This window comes from Phyllobates terribilis, unplaced genomic scaffold, assembly GCF_046119375.1.
Source record: "Phyllobates terribilis strain yellow unplaced genomic scaffold, ASM4611937v1 Scaffold_2__4_contigs__length_985480577, whole genome shotgun sequence".
NCBI lineage: Eukaryota > Metazoa > Chordata > Amphibia > Anura > Dendrobatidae > Phyllobates > Phyllobates terribilis.
The window spans coordinates 690,149,373-690,168,347 of record NW_027362762.1 but is presented as its reverse complement, the minus strand read 5'-3'; the positions used below and the strand labels follow the sequence as shown (position 1 = coordinate 690,168,347).

Below are 18,975 nucleotides of genomic sequence, written 5' to 3'. Positions count from 1 at the left end.
TCCATGTGACTACACTCTTGTGAATCCTCACGTCACATGCGGTCAGAATCCTCCATTGCTGTTGAGTGAGTTGGAATGAGGCCAGGAGTATGCATATTGCATACTCGTCGCTGGCCCTGGAGAATCCTGACAGCGTGCTCTGTGAGGATTCACATAGAGTGACTGCAGACTTTTGTGATAAATGTGGACAGCCTCTGTAAATGAAAGGGAATCTGTCTCCAGGTTTTTGCTACCTCATCTGATAGCAGCATAATGTAGGAAAAGAGACCCTGAATCCAACGATGTATCATTTAGTTTACTGGGTGCAGTGGTTCTAACAAAATCAGAGTTCTTGAGATGTAGAATGCTGCAGAGCTGAGAAAGCTAACCCCGCCCTCACCAGGCTCTGTATGTACATAGTCTATTGACAGTGAGCTGCTTATCACAGGACGACATGGTGGGACTTTCTTTTTTTTCCCTCTTCTATTTTATTCCGGGTTGGAGGGAGAATAGTGTGGGTTATCATTAGGGAATAGATAATTAATGTTGTGCTGTGTAGTAATTAAATAACAAATTTATTTCTTTGTTAAAACAAAAAATGATGCATTAGGACTAAATCGGGTACACAAATTTAATGAGATTAAAAAACTAAGTCCTACAAATCATAAAAAGAATCTGAAGCATTGAGGTGAAAGGTGGCTTGTGGCCTGGATTCTGCCATTCCATGACGCTGTGAGACGGGTGATGAATGGGTTATATCAGGCATTGGCATGTGAGACATGGGATTGTGTTACAAGCACTTGTCACCATTATACCAGCTGTTGCCTTCCCTCCTCTGGGCGAGGCTGAATGGGTAAGAGGACCTCTGATACTGAGTTGATATTTGCAAAACTGATCTGCAAGCCGTTAGCAGCCAGCTCTACCTGCGTGGGTGATGTGAAGCAGCCATATTCTACCAGTATCCTTCCATTCTTGGATGTTTGCACATTAGCTTTTCTGGACATCGGCAGCACGGATTTCTCATTGTGCACTCTCTTACCTTTTTCTATGCGATGTGTAATGTTTTATGTAGAAGCCTTGTATGCCCTGGAGTTTGGGGTAGCTGTCAATAAGTTATTGGCCTAATAACGTTTAAGGTGCCGCTTTCATTTACTCCTTGGACTTAGATAATAGGGTATTTTGGATGTGTTGACTGAAGTCACATATATTGCCACATACTGTGTGAAATGTAATATCCTGTTTTTTTTTGTTTCCATTACTCTGCAAAATTCTTGCTGTAGGGGCTGAGTCCCCGACATAACGGCTTACCGTAATTAGTTCAGTTTGCGTTTCCTGAGGGAGACGGACTCTCTTTAATTTCCCTGAACATTTGCATTAAAATCAATGGGCAAACCATATAATGTATAGTCAGGTTTTTTTTTTTTGTTAATCTAGCTAACAGATTTAGGTCCTAGACAAGGGACCTTCCTTCTGTTAACCCAGAAGTCCCTAATAGGTTATTTTATTTTAGCCAAAAAATTGCCCATTTTTTGAAAAAAAAAAATTAAGTTTTCAGAAAATCCATGTCACCAGTTGCCGATTGCTTTAAAAAAACAAATACAAAAAAATCCTGTTCTTTACTCACCCTCCCCAAGTCCATCACTGAGTCTACAGCTCTGCCCCATGTGTCTTGTTACTGTCTGCAGCGCTGCCGTTCTGTTGACAGCGCTGCAGCCAGTGAGCTCAGTGGCAGACGGCAGGAGCCACTCAGAGCTGCTGAGCTCACTGATTGGCTGCAGCTCTGTCTGTGACGTCAGCGCTGCAGACAGTAACAGACATCGGGCACAGAGCCTGTGGATGATTTTTCTAGAACCATAAAACCCCTTTAAACATAACTTTGCATGTTTCTATTTGCAAGGTTGCTTATAGGTGTGGTCTAGGAATATATATTAAAGTTATTCATACTCTACGGACTGGGTTACCCTGCAATTTGCTTTAAAAAAAAATAATTGTTGAGCTATTGTGTCGCGACTGCATCAATCAATTTCCTATAACTTAAAGTCAAGATCTTATTACATTTTCAATTTGCCCTCCTGACCACATAACACGGTGGATTATAAACTTACAATGTATTCTTCAAAGAAACCTTTTACAGTAACCTCTTTTTCTGTTCTGTTTCCAGGCATCAGTAATTTGCTCTTATCTGTAAAACCAAGATATGGGTTCTTTTCGTCATGGTATTCTTTTTAAGGCCTGACAACAATGAATCCATTTAAAAGAAAATATATCTGAGAATTGCACAAAGAACAACCTCCGGGGCTTCGGAGAATGCTAGATTTCTCCATGTCAGGCCACTCTACACTCCACACAGCATTCATAGATGTACTTTCCCAGCAGCTAAATGGCCACGCATTGTATGCATCGTGTTTAAGTGTTGGCACCACTTGCGTTCTGCCCTGATAACTCCAGCAGCTGATGTCCTGATTCCGATCAATATAAGGGGACGGCTGTGTCCATGTGTCCCCCGAAGGCTGATAAATCACTCATGCGATGACCATTGATTGGCAGCGAATGTTGGGAAATATTGATTCTGTGCTACCAAGCTGCCATGTCCGAGCTGAGGACAGAAGGCTGCAGCGTGGATCCACCGGGCGCCCTCTTTTGCTTCCTTTTATCATTCTCTGCCTTTTGCCAGTTTGTAATATTTAATTTTATGTTTATCTGCTTCCAGTTAGGCTTTTGTTTATTTATTGATTATTATTTTTTTCATTCATCTTTTACCTTTGGTTGTTCCTTAACTTGGGGTGGGTCATCATGAGGGAGGGAGAAGAAGAATTGCCATTTGTTGGAGCAGTTGGACAGACTCTATACACAAATCCTGCGGGTCATTTATTGCCAGAAGTATTGCCAGCTGAGCCTGGACCCATGAAGATGCATCTTGTAAATCTTCTCATTGCAACTGGTGTAAGTATAGTCATATGGTAGAGCATGCAGGTTACCAGTTACATAAGGAAGGATAGATAATGCAACACTCACTCTAGAACGTATAGGAGTGGGTGAACCAAATGTTCTGGAGGTCCTTCTCAGTAGACCATTGCTAGTATATCCGGGGAATCGGCATGATGGGATCTAGCAGATCAGCGCTGTTCCCTTCTGTATAATGTAAAAGGGTAAAGATATAAGAATTGTACATTGTGATCTGATTACTTCTGGCTTCATCTAGCGACAATTACTACTTGTAAGTGACGCCAAGAGGTTCTATAATTATTTCTATCATAATGGAAATTATTGGTAATGTCTAAACTTTCAAATGCAAATGCTTTGTTATACTATGTGCACATCTGCACTTGTGTGTGAAATTAACGGCAGTGCCGGATCCCGGTACAAGCTGTGGATAGAGCGCCCCATTGACTGTAATGGGGTCCATTGGGTCTTTGTAACGGTGTGTAGCATTTTACCACATAAAATGCTATAGTCTTTTTGGCCAGATTTATATAAGTGGTGGTGACCGCCAGCAGCTATTCTCCCTCTCCCTACATACTGATATTACGATGCTTACTCAGCCTTTTTTTTTGGGATTTCTTGTGTATAAAGCAAAGGTGTTGATAGACTTTAAGATAATTCAGTGGACAAATTTGCTATAAAGGGCAGTAATCTGTGCTCTTATTGTAACATTTTCTCAGGCATGCTGATTTACGAGATACAGTCCTAGTGTTAAAGGACCATCTGTCACTGGCAAATGACAGGCCAGTCTGCTGTCAGCATGTAGAGCAAGCTGCTACATTATGTGGGCTGGAGAGGCAGAGCCTCTAATGAATATTAATGAGAGAACAGCTCAGAATATATATTTTTTACAGTATTTTACAATAACAACCTTTTTGAGAAATCAAACTAAATTTTCCTATAAGGGCCCAATAGAGCTATCAGCAATTTGGGAGCCAGGAGCTGATTGAACCAAACTGCTACTAACAAAAAGGGATTGTCACATTTGGATGCCGTGCGATATAGCATATTGCTTGTAGGCAGTCATGCCCTTTTCTCTGCTTTCTTTCTTATTCTTAAATAAAAAAGGAGAAGTATGCAAGTATGTACCCAGTTAATTTCCTGCAATCCAGATTAGTGCAATAGTTCCCCTCTCAGCTGAGCTCCTCTCCTTGGTTCAGCAGTTTTACGTTACATCCTCTGACACCATCGCAGCTTTGTTCTGTGCTATACTGATTAATCTGAGACGTGGACAGGACATGAGAAAGAAGCTCGGCCAGGTACCAATGTTGTCCTGTATTCCTATTGATAAACATCGGATTGCATATTCCATATTCTTGTGTCGTGGGTTCATAAACTAGATGTTCACTTACGTTTTTGAGATGCTTTTTTTTTTTCTCCTATGCGCTCCACATTCAATCTTCCAGTCTCCATTCACCAGAACTGCAACCGGAAATCTTTTACCATTGTCTGAATGAAATGAGGACTGGGCTGCGGGTCACGAGGTCAAATGTGACTAAGGGAAGGGATGCAAGCAAAAGCTAGGGACTACTGGTGTCATCAAATGATTGGATTATCATTAAAAGCAAACTGCTCTTGTACTAGATGAGACGGAAACTATGTAATGTTCATTTCTGACTTTTATATAGTAGTTTTACTCTTAGGTTTGGTTTGTGATAATTTCATTTACATTATCATTTCAGCTGCCGGATAAGGGGGATTTGAGTAGCCTGAGTCTCCCCCCAAGTGCAATTCATGGAGGTTCAGAGGGAAACATCAGTCTGGAAGTCCCTGAAGGGGCTCCAGATCCACAGCGCACCAAAGCCGCAATGGACCATTTACATCAAAAGATCCTCAAGATAACAGAACAGATTAAGATCGAGCAGGAGGCACGAGATGACAACGTCGCCGAGTATCTAAAGCTGGCTAATAACGCAGACCGACAACAAGCTGCCCGCATCAAACAGGTACTCATTCTCCTTTATTATTTATTATTATGCTTTGCTTATATAGCGCCATCATATTCCGCAGTGCTTTACATGCATTATCATCACTGTCTCTATTGGTGCTCTCAATCTGCGTTCCCACAATGAGATTTTGGTGAGTTTTTGATGTTGCTCCCATTAAGTAAAGTAGGTTACTTGCATTTTTTTGAAAATACGCAGCGTAAAAAAACTGACCAAAACTCATTGTGGGAACGCAGCCTAAGGTCTTACTGTTAAGTGAATAGAACCACCTCAGACGCACAACGACTCATGAAAAATAACAGTGTCATTATTAGTTTACTAAAAACTAGGCCAACTTGCTGACGTAATTGTTTTCTATTACTTTATAAGTTGCTCACATCGTTCTGGACAAATTTTGACTCCATCTTCTTTACAATTTTGCTTAAAGGGAATCTGTCACTAGGTTTTTGCTATAGAGCAGCATGATGTAGGGGCAGAGATACTGGTTCCAGATATTATGTCACTTACTGGTCTGTTGGTGTAGTTTTGATAAAATCCCTGTTTTCTCTTCTGAAGATCTACCAGTTCTCTGAATGCTGAGCTCTATATAACCCCTTCCACACCACTGATTGGCAGCTTTCTGTAACACTGTGCATAGGCAGGAAACTGCTAATCAGTGGTGGGCGTGAGGTTAACAGATCAGGACTACATGGCATGAGACAACTAGTCCTCTAGTGATAATCTCCTGAAGATAAATCGCTGATTGTATTGAAATTACAGCAAGCAGGCCAGTAAGTGACACATTGCTAGAAACAGGGTCTCTGTCTTTCCATGATGTAGTTCTCAGATTAAAGGCGCAGATATCAGATTAAGGGCGCAGACAGAAGTCCTTATTTCTCATGTGAGGATTGCATCCCAGAGCACGGACTGGCCCGGCACCTCTCCTGACCTGAGCGTGACAGCGTGATGTATTTCTATGCAGCTGTCTCTCTCAGGTCAGGAGAGCTGACGGTCAGTCTGAAGGTTGCAATGCGATCCTCGCACGAGAAATATGGCCGCCTGTCTGCCCCCTAAATTGCAAAAAGCTGCTGACCGGTTCCCTTTAAGTTATTTGCAGTGTGTGGGTATTGGTTAATGCATAGCTCTCTTAAGGTCCCGCCACACTATTTCATTTGGGTTGACATCTGGACTTTGACTGGGCCATTACAACACCTTGGTTATTTTCTTTTGTAGCCGTTCTTATGTAGCTTTGCTGGTGTGCTTGGGATCTTTGTCCTAGTTTTGACCTAGCTTTAAATTTTGAATAGATGGCCACATATTTGAATATTTTGATATACAGAGGAGTTCATGGCCGACTCCAAAGCTTAAAGGTGTCTGGGTCCTGAAGTTGTGAAACAAGTCCAAATCATCACCTTGCCAGACAGTTGACTGGCATTGCCAAGTGCGATCTGAATATCAGATCAAACTCGACCGTGCTGCAATTTTTTTCTTCGGACTGTCCTATAGAATAACATTGGTCTGAGTGCAATCCAATGTATTGTCGGATCACACTCAGGCGGAAAATACGGTAGTGTGCTCTTGGCTTAAGAGCGTACTTAATTTTTTTAAGAAACAGATTTTTTTTTAACTATATGCTGATATGTAAACCATAGAATCAAGTAGGATGTACTTTACTTTTCTTATACCAATAAGCCTGGTTTATAGGATATTGGCACCTTCAGGGAAGTTTTTTTCAATTGAATACATTTATTTTATGCTAAATAATTTTTGCAGTTGGGTTTCATGAAACATTTTGCAGCATTTGACTTTTATAGACTCTTTGTTATTTGCCCCAGAACGAGTTAACTTAGAATTAGTAAGTGAGCTTGTTCTGACTGTGTGATTGTAACTCTCCTATCTGTCTTTTCCAAAGCTCCTCTCAGCTGATTTATGATCACATCAGAGTTCAGTTCTGATGTGGCCGACGGTCATAAATCAGAACAGAGGAGTCTAGAAAAAGACAGATAAAAAAAGTTACAAACTCCCTTTCAGATCAAGTTCACTAACAGATTCTCAGTTAAATGCAGTTATAAGTAAAAAATAAAGTGTCCCCAAGTTGTCCATGATACTTTAAAGGCAATTTATGCCACATGAATCTCAGCCTGGCTGCATGATTGCAGAAAATTATATTATATACTTTGAAGATCTGGCTGGGGACCATAGCTGGATGTAAGAGTAGTCCGGTGCAACCCCCAGCCAGCTCTTCCCAGAGCTGCTGATTGACAGGTCTCTCTCTATGTACACTACGTATCATGAATAATTTATTAGGCAATTGGACAATATGAGTAAAACCATGCCAAATTTGACCTGCTTTTTATGGCATATTCACTCGATTTCATTGTCATTGTCCAGCATCAGCTAGATTGGGGAATTTTTTTTATTGTATTGCTTGTATATTCCATTCACTAAAGAGTTGTTCCGAGATTAGAAAAATAATGGCTACTTTCTTCCAGAATCATTGCCCGATCTGTTCCCTGTATGTGTGTGATACTGCAGTGCAGTTGCATGCACTTCAGTGAAGCTGAGCTGCAATACCATTCACAACCTGCAGGCAGGTGTGGCACTGTTCATGAAAGAAGGTATAGATTTTTTCTGGTGTTTTATTGTATTTATAAGGGTTCAAGCTTGGATTACTTCTTTCCCTTATTTCACTTTAGGTTTTTGAGAAAAAGAATCAGAAATCTGCACAGACCATTGCTCAGTTGCACAAGAAGTTAGAACATTATCACAAGAAACTGAAGGAGATTGAACAAAATGGCATATCACGGCAGCCAAAAGATGTCTTAAGGGACATGCAGCAAGGGCTAAAAGATGTTGGAGCAAATGTGCGAGCAGGCATCAGCGGCTTTGGTGGAGGTGTGGTGGAAGGCGTCAAGGGGGGCCTTTCTGGACTGTCTCAGGCCACCCATACTGCTGTAGTGTCAAAGCCTAGAGAGTTTGCCAGTCTTATCCGAAACAAGTTTGGCAGTGCTGATAATATCCCACACCTCAAAGATGGTATGGAGGAAGATGGGGAGGGCCAGGGGGGCTCAAGAGCACTAAGTGGCAGTGCAACATTGGCACCAAGCCCCAAATACGGGAGTGATGATGAGTGCTCTAGTGCTACTTCTGGGTCAGCAGGGGCAGGAAGTAACTCTGGGGCTGGACCCGCAGGACCCGGTAGCCCAAGGTCAAACACTCTAGATGGACATCATCACAGTCACCATGGAGGCTTTGATGCCATTCTCGAGGAATTATGTGAAATCAAGGAAGGACAGAGCCATCTTGAAGATTCAATGGAAGATTTAAAATCACAGCTACAGAGAGATTACAGCTATATGACACAATGTCTTCAAGAAGAACGCTACAGGTTAGTGTTACCTTAGATGTAGGTATAAATGTTAGTGCTGATAAAAATGTTCATATTTCATGACAACAAGGTTTTAGAATATTATTTAATTAGATACATTAGTATATGCCCATTTCTGTACTGTCACCTGAACAACTTCAGTTAGACCTTCAAGTAGACCTTTTTTTGGCCTAGTATCTACACTCCCTGACAGAAGTTATGTCGCTTATCCATGTTATGTAAATAAAAGCTTATAACCTGACGTTAAATTCATCCATTGGTTTTATAAATTACTCTTTTGAAAGCTGAAACCCTCCCAAATTTGGTTTAGGTTAAGAAAATAAATTGGCATTAATGCTGAAATATTGATCATTTACTGAACACAGAATGGTCAGATTTTGGCAAGACAAAAGTTTTGTCGCCCACAGAAAGTAATGTGATATTCAAACAAATAATTATCTTAAAATACAGTTATATGTTGCATAACATTAGTGAATGAAGTTGTGTTGCTATTAGAGTCATATTTAATATTTTGTGTGACTTCCATGAGCTTGAAGGACTGCATCCATGCGGTTCAACAATGATTCATACAATTTATAAATGAAGTCATCAGGAATAGCAAAGAATGCCGTCTTACATTCCTCCCAGAGTTCATCTAGATTCTTTGGTTTTGTCTTCCAACCTTCCTCCTTCATCCTACCCCAAACATGCTCAATGATGTTCACTTCTGGTGACTGGGCTGGCCAGTCCTTGAGCACCTTGATCTTTTTTGCCTGGAGGAACTTTGTCGTAGAGATGGATGTATGAGATGGAGCACTATCCTGCTGCAGAATTTGACCCCTTTTATGATTTGGAATGTAAGAGGTAGCTAATACTTATTGATATTTTAGGCTATTGATATTGCCTTCCACCTTGCAAATATTTCGCACACCCCATACTGAATGTAACCCCATACCATGATCTTTCCACCACCAAATTTAACTGTTTTCTGGGTGTATTTTGGTTACATATGGGCTCCAGTTAGGTCTCCTGCAGTATTTGCGGCGGCTGTGGTGTAATTCTACTGAAGATTCATCAGAGAAATCCACCTTCTGCCACTTTTCCAGCGTCCATCTGTTCAGCAGGCTGTGGGACTTTGCAAATGCCACACGATTTTTTATTTGCCTTTTGTTTAGTGCTGGCTTCTGGGCACTGATTCGACCATGGAGGCCATTTCGAGACAGAATCCTACAAACTGTTCTAGGGACTTGAGGTGACCAGGCCTGTTGGAGCTCTGCTGCAGTGGAAGAGGGGCTTGCTTTAGATTTTCTAACCAACAAACGTTCCTCCTGAGCAGTTGTCTTGCGGGGTCTGCCGGACCAGGGCTTGTCAAACACATCTCCAGTCTCTTCAAATCTTTTTTTAATTCTTTGTACTTGACGCTGAGACACATTAAAGGTGCCAGCCACCTCTGCAGTGGATCTGGTCTTCAGCCTCTTGATAATCAAGGCTTTGGTCGCAGGGTGGATTTTTGGCATGTTGTCAGAGCTCAAGTTGCAGTTCAAGTGAAGGTCTGGGGTGCTGGGTTTCTTTTTATACACACCCACAAATTAACCGATCATTTACTGAGCACTGGTGAGGATGTAAACTAGGATTGGGTGCATTATATGACCAGGCGACAAACTTTTGTCTTGCCAAAATCTGACCATTCTGTGTTCATTAAATGATCAATATTTCAGCATTGATGCCAATTTTTTTCTTAACTTAAACCAAATTTGGGAGGGTTTCAGCTTTCAAAAGAGTAATTTATAAAACCAATGGATGAATTTAACGTCAGGTTATAAGCTTTTATTTACATAACATGGATAAGCGACATAACTTCTGGCAGGGAGTGTATAACCTCTGATTAGTTCTCCTTCGCTGCTAGTTGGGGAGAGAGTGGGTTATTTTATTCATTGAACACTAAACATGGCTTGTAATGGAGAAGCAACAGTCTCCGTGTTCATTCTCAGGACCGCAATCTCCACACTCTACTGTTTGTGTTGAAATTGCCTCGGAGAGAGAAATTTGAGCTCAGATTGCATTACGTACTTATGTTGTAAAGGAGACTTGATTTTTCCATGGTAAACAGTTTAAAGGGAATCAACACTATTGCAAGCCTTGTCATTTTTTACTACTTCAATCTCTGCTGATTTCTAAACATATCTTAAGGGTTAGAGCTCTCTATATCTGATTATAAGCTCTTGATCCGCTGCAGGCGCATAAGGAGAAATGATAAAATTCAATACTTAGTTATTTGTCTATGCAATGGATATGTAGCTCTATATCAGAAAATTCGTCTCTAGCCAGTATAAAGATACTCTGTATTAAAGGGAACCTATCATATTAAAATGGTATGTGATTTTTGTGGGAAAATCTTCAGTAAAATATACATAATGTATTTATTGAAATCTCTGGAGTCCAGTGGGCGGTCCTATTCACTGTATGACTGCATGCATAGACAGCTGTCAATCACTAGTAGTACCGCCTACTGGACTCTTGCATATAAAACACCAGGGATTTCAATGAATAAAATACAAGTTATACCGATTTTTTTTTCCAACAAAGCTATATATCATTCTGCTCAGCTTTTTTCTCTCTACTATGTCCACAGATTGGACTACATGTACAACGTGACAGGTTTCCTCTAAGAAATTAATCAGTGTAGAATTTTAAACTTGTCTGATGGGAAAAAATATATATTTATTATATTTCAAAGGTAAAAAAGAAGTCTGTTATTTATCAGTTCTGCACATCCTATTTCTGATCGTCTCTTTACTACCTGGACTCTCCACTTCCAGATTCTTTTCAGCGGAGGCGGAGAGCTTTGTCTCACTCTCTGCATCGGTGACCTGTATAAAGAGGACTGGCGTCTGGCTCTGTTTAATAGCTAAACCAACCCCCTTCTGAGTCACTATATCAGTCAAGGAAGATAAAAGGTCTGGATAAACTAATGAAATTAGCCTGACTACCAGTCCTCATTATCAAGTGTATTCATGTTTATCACTTGATACATTTGTATCATAAGACCAACAAACATCACAAAGCTTAATAAAGCAATACAACATTCAGTTTTCTATATAAAAACATAGAATTCAGCTTTATTGAAACATTCACAACACATCAGAGATAGATCGCAAGACAGGAGAATAAAAGGAGAGGGGGAACAGTTGTTTCTGCTGTTTTGTTTATTTTGGCTGATGGGCAATCCTTTTAACTATGTCTATGGAGGGAATCTGGAGCTTTGTATCAGAAAAATTGAGCTAAAGATACATTATATAAAGAAATGAATCACCCAAAATGCTCAAACTAAAGGCAACATGTGGTTGACCTGAAAAAGGAGTCTGACTTCGAAACACGTTGATATTAAACCACTTTTAACAAATCTTGTTCCCTGGATCCCTGACTGAATATTCATCAGCGCAGAGTAAATCTGCTTTCCTTGTATCCTGGCCTACATTATGCTGCTCGCAGATTAGGTGGCAAAAAACTGGTGATTCCCTTTATATAGCTTTTACATACATGTTCATCAGCATTTTGGTAGGTAAGGAATTCACTTCTAGGTTCCCTACTATTTAACACTTAGAAAGGCCCCTTCATAGTTTACATAGGCTTAGCAGCTTGTTGGTGGCTCTGTTAGTTCATTCATTCATTCATTCATTCATTCATTCATTCATATTCGAATGAATGGGACAAAATATAGTACCTGGCATAGCCACCTGAACCGACAAGCTGCTGTGTCTACATAAATAATGAAGGCAGAGTTTGGACCACCATCAATTAATTGGTAATGAGCTGTTCTAAGAAAAAGTCCCAATGAACACCTTTTAATCGCTACAATAACCAGTATCATGTTTTACGCTAAGGCCAAGCTAAGTAGAAATTAGCAGTAGAGCCAAGTAAGATCTCCTCTGTAGCACCAACCATTGTAATCAGACACTGAATCGTAAAAAGTGTGCTGTTTCTACAATGTGTACCTGCAAGGAACAAATACTAAGTATTTGTGTATTTATTTGTGAATCATTAGAAAACTATGGAAAACTCTTCACTGCCTAGGAGTAATTGTCTGAATTGTCCAGTTTCATAATAACCTATAAAAGGGTTTTCTAGGTTTGGGAAAACCCTTCTTCTACAGCTACAGTTTACAAAAATGCAAATGAACGGCGCTTTACTCACCCTTCCCAGGTCTGGCACAGTGTCTCCGCCACTGCTGCCGGTGTTTGTTATTGTTGACAACGCTGCAGCCAGTAACTAAGCTCAGTGGCTTTGCCAAAGTTGACGGCACAAGACCCTCAGAGCTGCAGAGCTCACTGATTGGCTGCAGTGATTTTGACGTGACAATGACAGACACTGGGGTCAGCGGAGTGTGTGTAAAGTACCATATGTTTTTTGTTGTTGTTGTTGTTTTTTTTTTTATAAAATAAACTGCCCAGGGAAGAGGGGTTTGTCGAAATTGGAAACCTTTAAACATAAGACACTTACTATACTTTTGCATCACCATATTTTAGCATAACCATTTAATTTCCTTTATAAGACAACGTCTCCTATTCCAATCACTATTGTAAAGGCGAGGCTGTAAATAGTATCATGAAGTGAAGAATCTGATCCTTGTTTCATCAGCAGTTTTTCATTCCATATAGGTATGAACGTTTGGAAGAGCAGCTAAATGACCTGACAGAGCTTCATCAAAATGAAATGACATTGCTTAAGCAGGAGCTGGCCAGCATGGAGGAGAAAGTTGCGTATCAGTCATATGAACGGGCCAGGGACATTCAGGTACAGATATGGGACCCTGTGCAACCAAAGGAAAAATTAGTTACTCAGGAAACAATTCCAAATCACCCTCATATTTACACCAGATTTTTGATTAGATTTTCACTTCTGACATATATTGTGCTTACTGGCCATCTGGCTACTGTCCTAGACAACCATTGTTCACTGCAATTACTGGTGTAGTAAAATACTCCACAAGCCCAAAATTCTATGTTCACTAGGAATCTATACTTTACTACCCAAAAAATCTGCCTGATGTGGCACATGGCTAAAATCAGGCTATGTTCGCTTTAATGTTTCTTTATTACAATTGGCAATACATCTCTTTATTTTAAGAGGCTGGCTCTATCTTGCCTCAGTGGTTAGCACTGTTTCTTTGCAGCGCTGGGCTCCTGGGTTCAAATCCCACTAAGAACAACATCTACAAGGAGTTTCTATGTTCTCCCCGTGTTTGTGTGGGTTTCCTCCGGGTTCTCCGGTTTCCTCCCACACTCCAAAGACATACTGATAGGGAATTTAGATTGTGAGCCCCAATGGGGACAGTGCCGATACTGTCTGTAAAGTGCTGTGGAATTAATGGCGCTATATAAGTGAGTAAAATAAATAATACAGTAAACAGTAAAGTTTTGACATATCTAGTTGTGTAGACATACCATTATGGCTTGTTTCCATATACAAAGCCATACAGTTTTTTTTTTTTACCTCTGGTGTAGTACAGATGCCAGTAGGAAATTAATGCTGGAACTGATCCCTTACATTTCTATGGGATCAATCCATCTAGTGCATCAGTTGTTGCGCCGCACTGGTTCTGGAGCTAGGTCAAAAGACGTCACCCCATTCCAAGAGCTAACAAGAAATTACAATTGAAAAATGTATGAAACAATGAAGATGGAATCTCATTTGCTGAGATTACCTTTGGTTAGAGCAGTGATGTGAAACTTAAACACACAGAGGGCCAAAATGAAAAACTTGGACAAAGTTGCAGGCCAACAGTATAATGGCCCCACATAGCTGTCCATCTAGAATAATGGGCCCCATATAGTCCTCCTTATAGTATTATGGACCCACATTGCCTTCTATACAGAATAATGGGCCCACATAGGGATGATTGTTCTGGTGTCGTGGGCCAAATATGGCCAGAGGTTGACATGTATGGGTTAGAGGCATCTTTTATGCTCAGTTCACATAAGCCTCCAATACTTTGGTAGGACAACAAATATTTTCAAATTTGGAAATGCAATATGTTCTCCAGAAATCTACATAAGACATTTGAAAGAATCTTATAAATGTGCCCCTGCTGTGTACTGTGTAATGGCTGTGTCTGACCATACAGGAACATGGTCTGATCATACCACAGCTCCTGGGCAGGGGAAGAAGCAAAAGAGGATACAGACAGGACAGCATTCAGACCAATGCTATTCAACGGGTCAGTGTAGATGAGTGATTTTTTTTCATGGACCAAATCTAATTGTGAAAATAATCGCAGCATGCACTAGTTATTTATTTTTTTTTTTTTTACTGATACCCTGCAACTCTGTAACATATCAAACTGTAAATGCTCTTGTAAATTATTAATAGCTGCTGCTGTAAAAAACAGATTGTATTTGGATGACAAGTGAGAAAAAAATCATCAGAGTTTTCTGGATGAAACTCTGATAATTTTTTATATGCTTGTGTGAACCCGGCATTTAGCTGGACTATAAACTGCTGAATTTAATCACCAGGAATATAAAGCCATTCTGGCATAGATCTTCAAAGTAATTACACCAGCCTCATCAGGTGTAACCAAGCATAATAATGTTTACTGAAATGTGTTGACAGATCCACTTTAAGTGTTTTTAACAAGAAAAGACTAGTGTGAATACTTAAATGAGAGAGTTTAGCTGGTGAGCTACTGCATTCATGTCTCCCTGTATTCAGTCAGTAATAAAGTATATATAAATTGTATGAAACAGCATTAAACTAGGTTTTGGATTATTTAAAGGAGAAGCACACTGTCTATTTCCCTCTTATTTCCTTCTTTTTTGTAATTTCAGGAAGCCGTGGAGTCTTGCCTCACTCGTATCACTAAACTGGAGTTACAGCAACAGCAGCAACAGGTTGTCCAGCTGGAAGGTGTGGAAAATGCCAATGCTCGGGCTTTGCTAGGCAAATTCATCAACGTGCTGCTAGCCCTCATGGCCGTTCTGCTAGTCTTTGTTTCTACAGCTGCCAGTTTTATAACTCCACTGGTTAAAACACGTGTACGCCTTTTGTCCTCCCTCCTCTTTGTACTCTCCCTGCTCACCCTGTGGAGACACTGGGACTGTGTTACTTACTGTCTGGAACATGTTCTCCTGCCCAGTTGATTCCTCCCCCTTTATATATATATATATATATATATATGTATATATATATATATATATATATATCTCTATCCTGCATCAATGTCTCCTCTCTTTAAATCTGAGATGTAGACTGACCTTGGCAGAAGATGATGCCCAGTTCCTTCTATACACATATTTATCCGGATGGATCTGTTTATGCATATATTGATATACCTATATAGAGCTTTTCTTTTCTTTTTTTTACATTGGGCAGCTATTTGCCACTTATACCCCCCAACATGAAAATGGAAGGGTCTCTGGAAAAAGAGCTAAGGTATAAGCTGTAGTTCCGCAGAACATGGAATGACAGTTGTGAAAATATGTCACAACATGGACACGGAGTACCAGTGGATAATGTATGCAACGAGACATGCATCTGAAAAAGTGTGGCATCGCTGCGACGTAGAGGACGTATGCTGCAAGGCTCTATATTATTCTACATAGAAATCTATGGAGCTCCTGGCAAAGCAATGAGTGGCGAGACAATTAAGGACAAATTATTAGTGTCATGGAAATACAAAAATGGATATGCTCAGTAGGAGAGTCGTGTGGTGTAAGCTTTCTCCAGCTTGGATACAGAAGGTTTATATAGGGTTGATTGGTGTAACTATATACCAGAACCATTGGAGGACTTTTAGGGCGTGTGAGGAAGGGAGGTGATGGTTTACCCTTCCTTACGTTTTACCCCTCTATGGTTCCCTCATTTTAAAGGAACCGTCTTGAGGGTGGGTGCTGTATAACCAGCATTACAAACATCGTCAGTAAACTGTTTACATGAAGACAGAAAAATGGAGACTTATTTCATTTTGAGAAGTATTCTAATTGTAACGCAATAACTAGGGTAGTGTTATTCTGCATCCTTCTCGGCCTCCCTGCGAACACAAAGCAGCTGACATAGCCGGTTATGTTCTCTTAATGATTTAGTAGCCTGGCTATAACTCTTACAGTACAGTATTTATGGGGAGGCCCATAAATTAAATTGCATTTCATGTATTTATTTATCCCTGATTCAAAGAATATTGTATATTTATTTATTTATTGACGGTCAAAGTGTACTTACATCCTATACACAGTGGAGAGGGTCGTGTTCATCCCTATACATCTGCTGTGACTCTATAGGGGGAATACTGGCTCAGCATACAGCGGCTGCTTCCACTGTGACTAGATACGTGGTCATATTTGAGCAGCCTTTTTTTGCATATATTAGAGATTTATTTTGTGGGGTTTTGTTGTTTCTTGATTTTATTTTTTTTTGTTCTAGCTTTGCTGTAATGCATTAACAAATGCACAAATAGAAAAGGAAGTAAAACTTTGAGATAGCCAAATAATTGCAAAACATCATACACTCCACATCACGTGTATAAAATTGTTTTATTTCACGTGTTTTTAGATTCTATTTTTTACCAAAAGTATTACATGTACATATTTAGAGGTCTTCCCCTTTAAGTTATGTGTACATATCATGAATTTCACTGTCTCTGGCAAGATGGAGACCTTTTATTTGTGCATTTTGGTAACATTGGGACAAAAAAAAAAAATGTTCATCTTTTCCTTGTCCCTTCTACTGATTCATGTAACAGTGCTATCACAAGGCAAGGTTTGTGTTACCTTCTCTTGCCTCTGTGTGAAAATAAAATTTACACATTTAAACACGGTGTCTGAGTTTTAATAAAAGAAGTTCCAATGACTTGTTCTGTGGTATGTTTCCAGAAATGTCAAATGAGACAATAGGGTTTATACATCCACGCCAAATTAATAGCCATTTGAGTAGTGATGAGCAAACATGCTTGGATAGTGTGTTATCGGAGCACGCTCGGGTGCTATCAGAGTATCTTGTAGTGCTTGGATAATATGTTCGAGTCGCTGTGGCTGCATGTTCGAACATATTATCTGAGCACTACAAGATACTCTGATAGCACCCGAGCATGCTTGGGTAACACATTATCCAAGCACGTTTGCGCATCAGTAGTTTTGAAGCATGCATGCATACGAGAACTTGCGCTAGACTTGCATTCGAACCCGGAACACAAGACATCACATTGTTCTGATTCTGCATGCGTACTTCCTGCGGCACATCCCTTATACATCAGGGCATTGACGTGGTAAATGACGGGACAATTACGGCAGCGGACTGATGCCCTTTTTCCACCTCTAGTGCTTGGATCTGTTAGCGCATGCACCAGGCGTCTAGTACGCATAGGCACTGGCATATCTGGGGACATAACAGGCTTTTGTGTTTAGCCTGAAGCACAATATTTAGGGCGTGAACCATCTGCCTGTTTTTTTGATGATGGGATATTTAAAGCAGAGTACAACCTTCACCAGATCAGAGGTGTATCTAGGTTTTCCGGCACCGGGGGCAAGAATTCAGTTTGACCCCCACCCCCATCCTAAGCACATATGCGATTTGCACACTTAGGCCACGGCCCCCAATATCAGTATTTGGTCAGTATTTTTTCTCAGGAGTAGGAGTCAAAACCAGGTGAGGAACAATCAGAGAAAATGTATAATAGAAACAAGTCACCAATTCTGCATTTATCACCCACTCCTGGTTTTGTCTCCCACTCCTGAGAAAAAATACTGACCGAATACTGATAGTGGGGCTGTGGCCTTACAGTCTTGTGCTGGCGAGCTGGTCTTCCTAATTCGCTCAATGTTCAGTGAAAAACTGAGAGAAGCAGGAAGAGAAGTTCGTTGTCACGTGACCGTAAGTATGAAAATTGCATATGAGTGAAGTGGCCATGTGATGACTGCTGAACCTGCAAGCAGAGCTGAATCCTGACAGTGAGTATTTTACACGCTGTTAGGAATGGCTACAGGGCTTCATTTTATAATTAAAGGGCTTGTCAAGGTTTGAGATTAAAGTCTGCAGTCACTCTGTGACTGCAGGCTTCTCAATTCTGACAGCTCATGCAGTGCACACTTTTAGGATTCTCCCTTGCCAGTGGCAAGAGTGGATGGTCATGTGAGCACAAGTATGCGATATGTATACTTCTGGCCGCATTCTGACTAGTCATGTCTGGCCTGGCTCAATTCACTTTCATTGAGTGAGGCCACACATGTCTGGTCGGCACGTGATTGCATGTATGCAAATCGCTGGCACCACAGAATCCTGACAGCGTGCAGAGCGCGCTGCGAGAATTCAGAAGTCTGTAGTCATATAGAAAGAACTTGGACAACCCCTTTAACCTCTTAGTGACGGAGCCAATTATGTCCTTAATGACCAGGCCAAATTTTACAATTCTGATCACTGTCACTTTGAGGTAATAACTCTGGAACGCTTCAAGGGATCCCACTGATTCTGAGATTGTTTTTTCGTGACATATTGTACTAAAAGCTGTCTGATAACACACACTTGGACTTAAAAAAAAATGTTCACATTAGATGCCAAATACTTTGATTGCTAATATTTGAGGGTTGAAATTACACACAAAACAAAAAAAATCATTTTATTCTGGAGCCACAATTACATTGTGTGTTCAGTTCAACATCAAAAATTTTTAAATGCCTATGTAACAAGGTCCACTGCCCATGTCCCTTCTTAGACCGCTGTTATCTGAAATAT

The 18,975-nt window shown here is 40.4% G+C and overlaps 1 protein-coding gene across 4 annotated transcripts in view; it reads left to right on the top strand.

Moving 5' to 3' along the window:
• The window catches only part of TMCC2 (transmembrane and coiled-coil domain family 2), a 51,348-nt gene extending 34,352 nt beyond the window's left edge, over positions 1-16,996 (top strand). Inside the window, exons 1-6 of one of the 4 annotated variants that reach the window (XM_073666987.1) lie at positions 842-937; positions 2,778-2,922; positions 4,644-4,907; positions 7,583-8,274; positions 12,912-13,047; positions 15,081-16,995. In XM_073666987.1, the coding sequence (XP_073523088.1) occupies positions 2,884-2,922; positions 4,644-4,907; positions 7,583-8,274; positions 12,912-13,047; positions 15,081-15,392 (1,443 nt within the window). In that variant the 5' untranslated portion in view covers positions 842-937; positions 2,778-2,883 and the 3' untranslated portion in view covers positions 15,393-16,995. Of the gene's footprint in view, positions 1-841; positions 938-2,777; positions 2,923-4,071; positions 4,221-4,643; positions 4,908-7,582; positions 8,275-12,911; positions 13,048-15,080 lie in introns of those variants that run through there. The other 3 variants (XM_073666988.1, XM_073666986.1, XM_073666989.1) reach the window with 3 other exon arrangements.
• Positions 16,997-18,975: the final 1,979 nt, after the last annotated feature.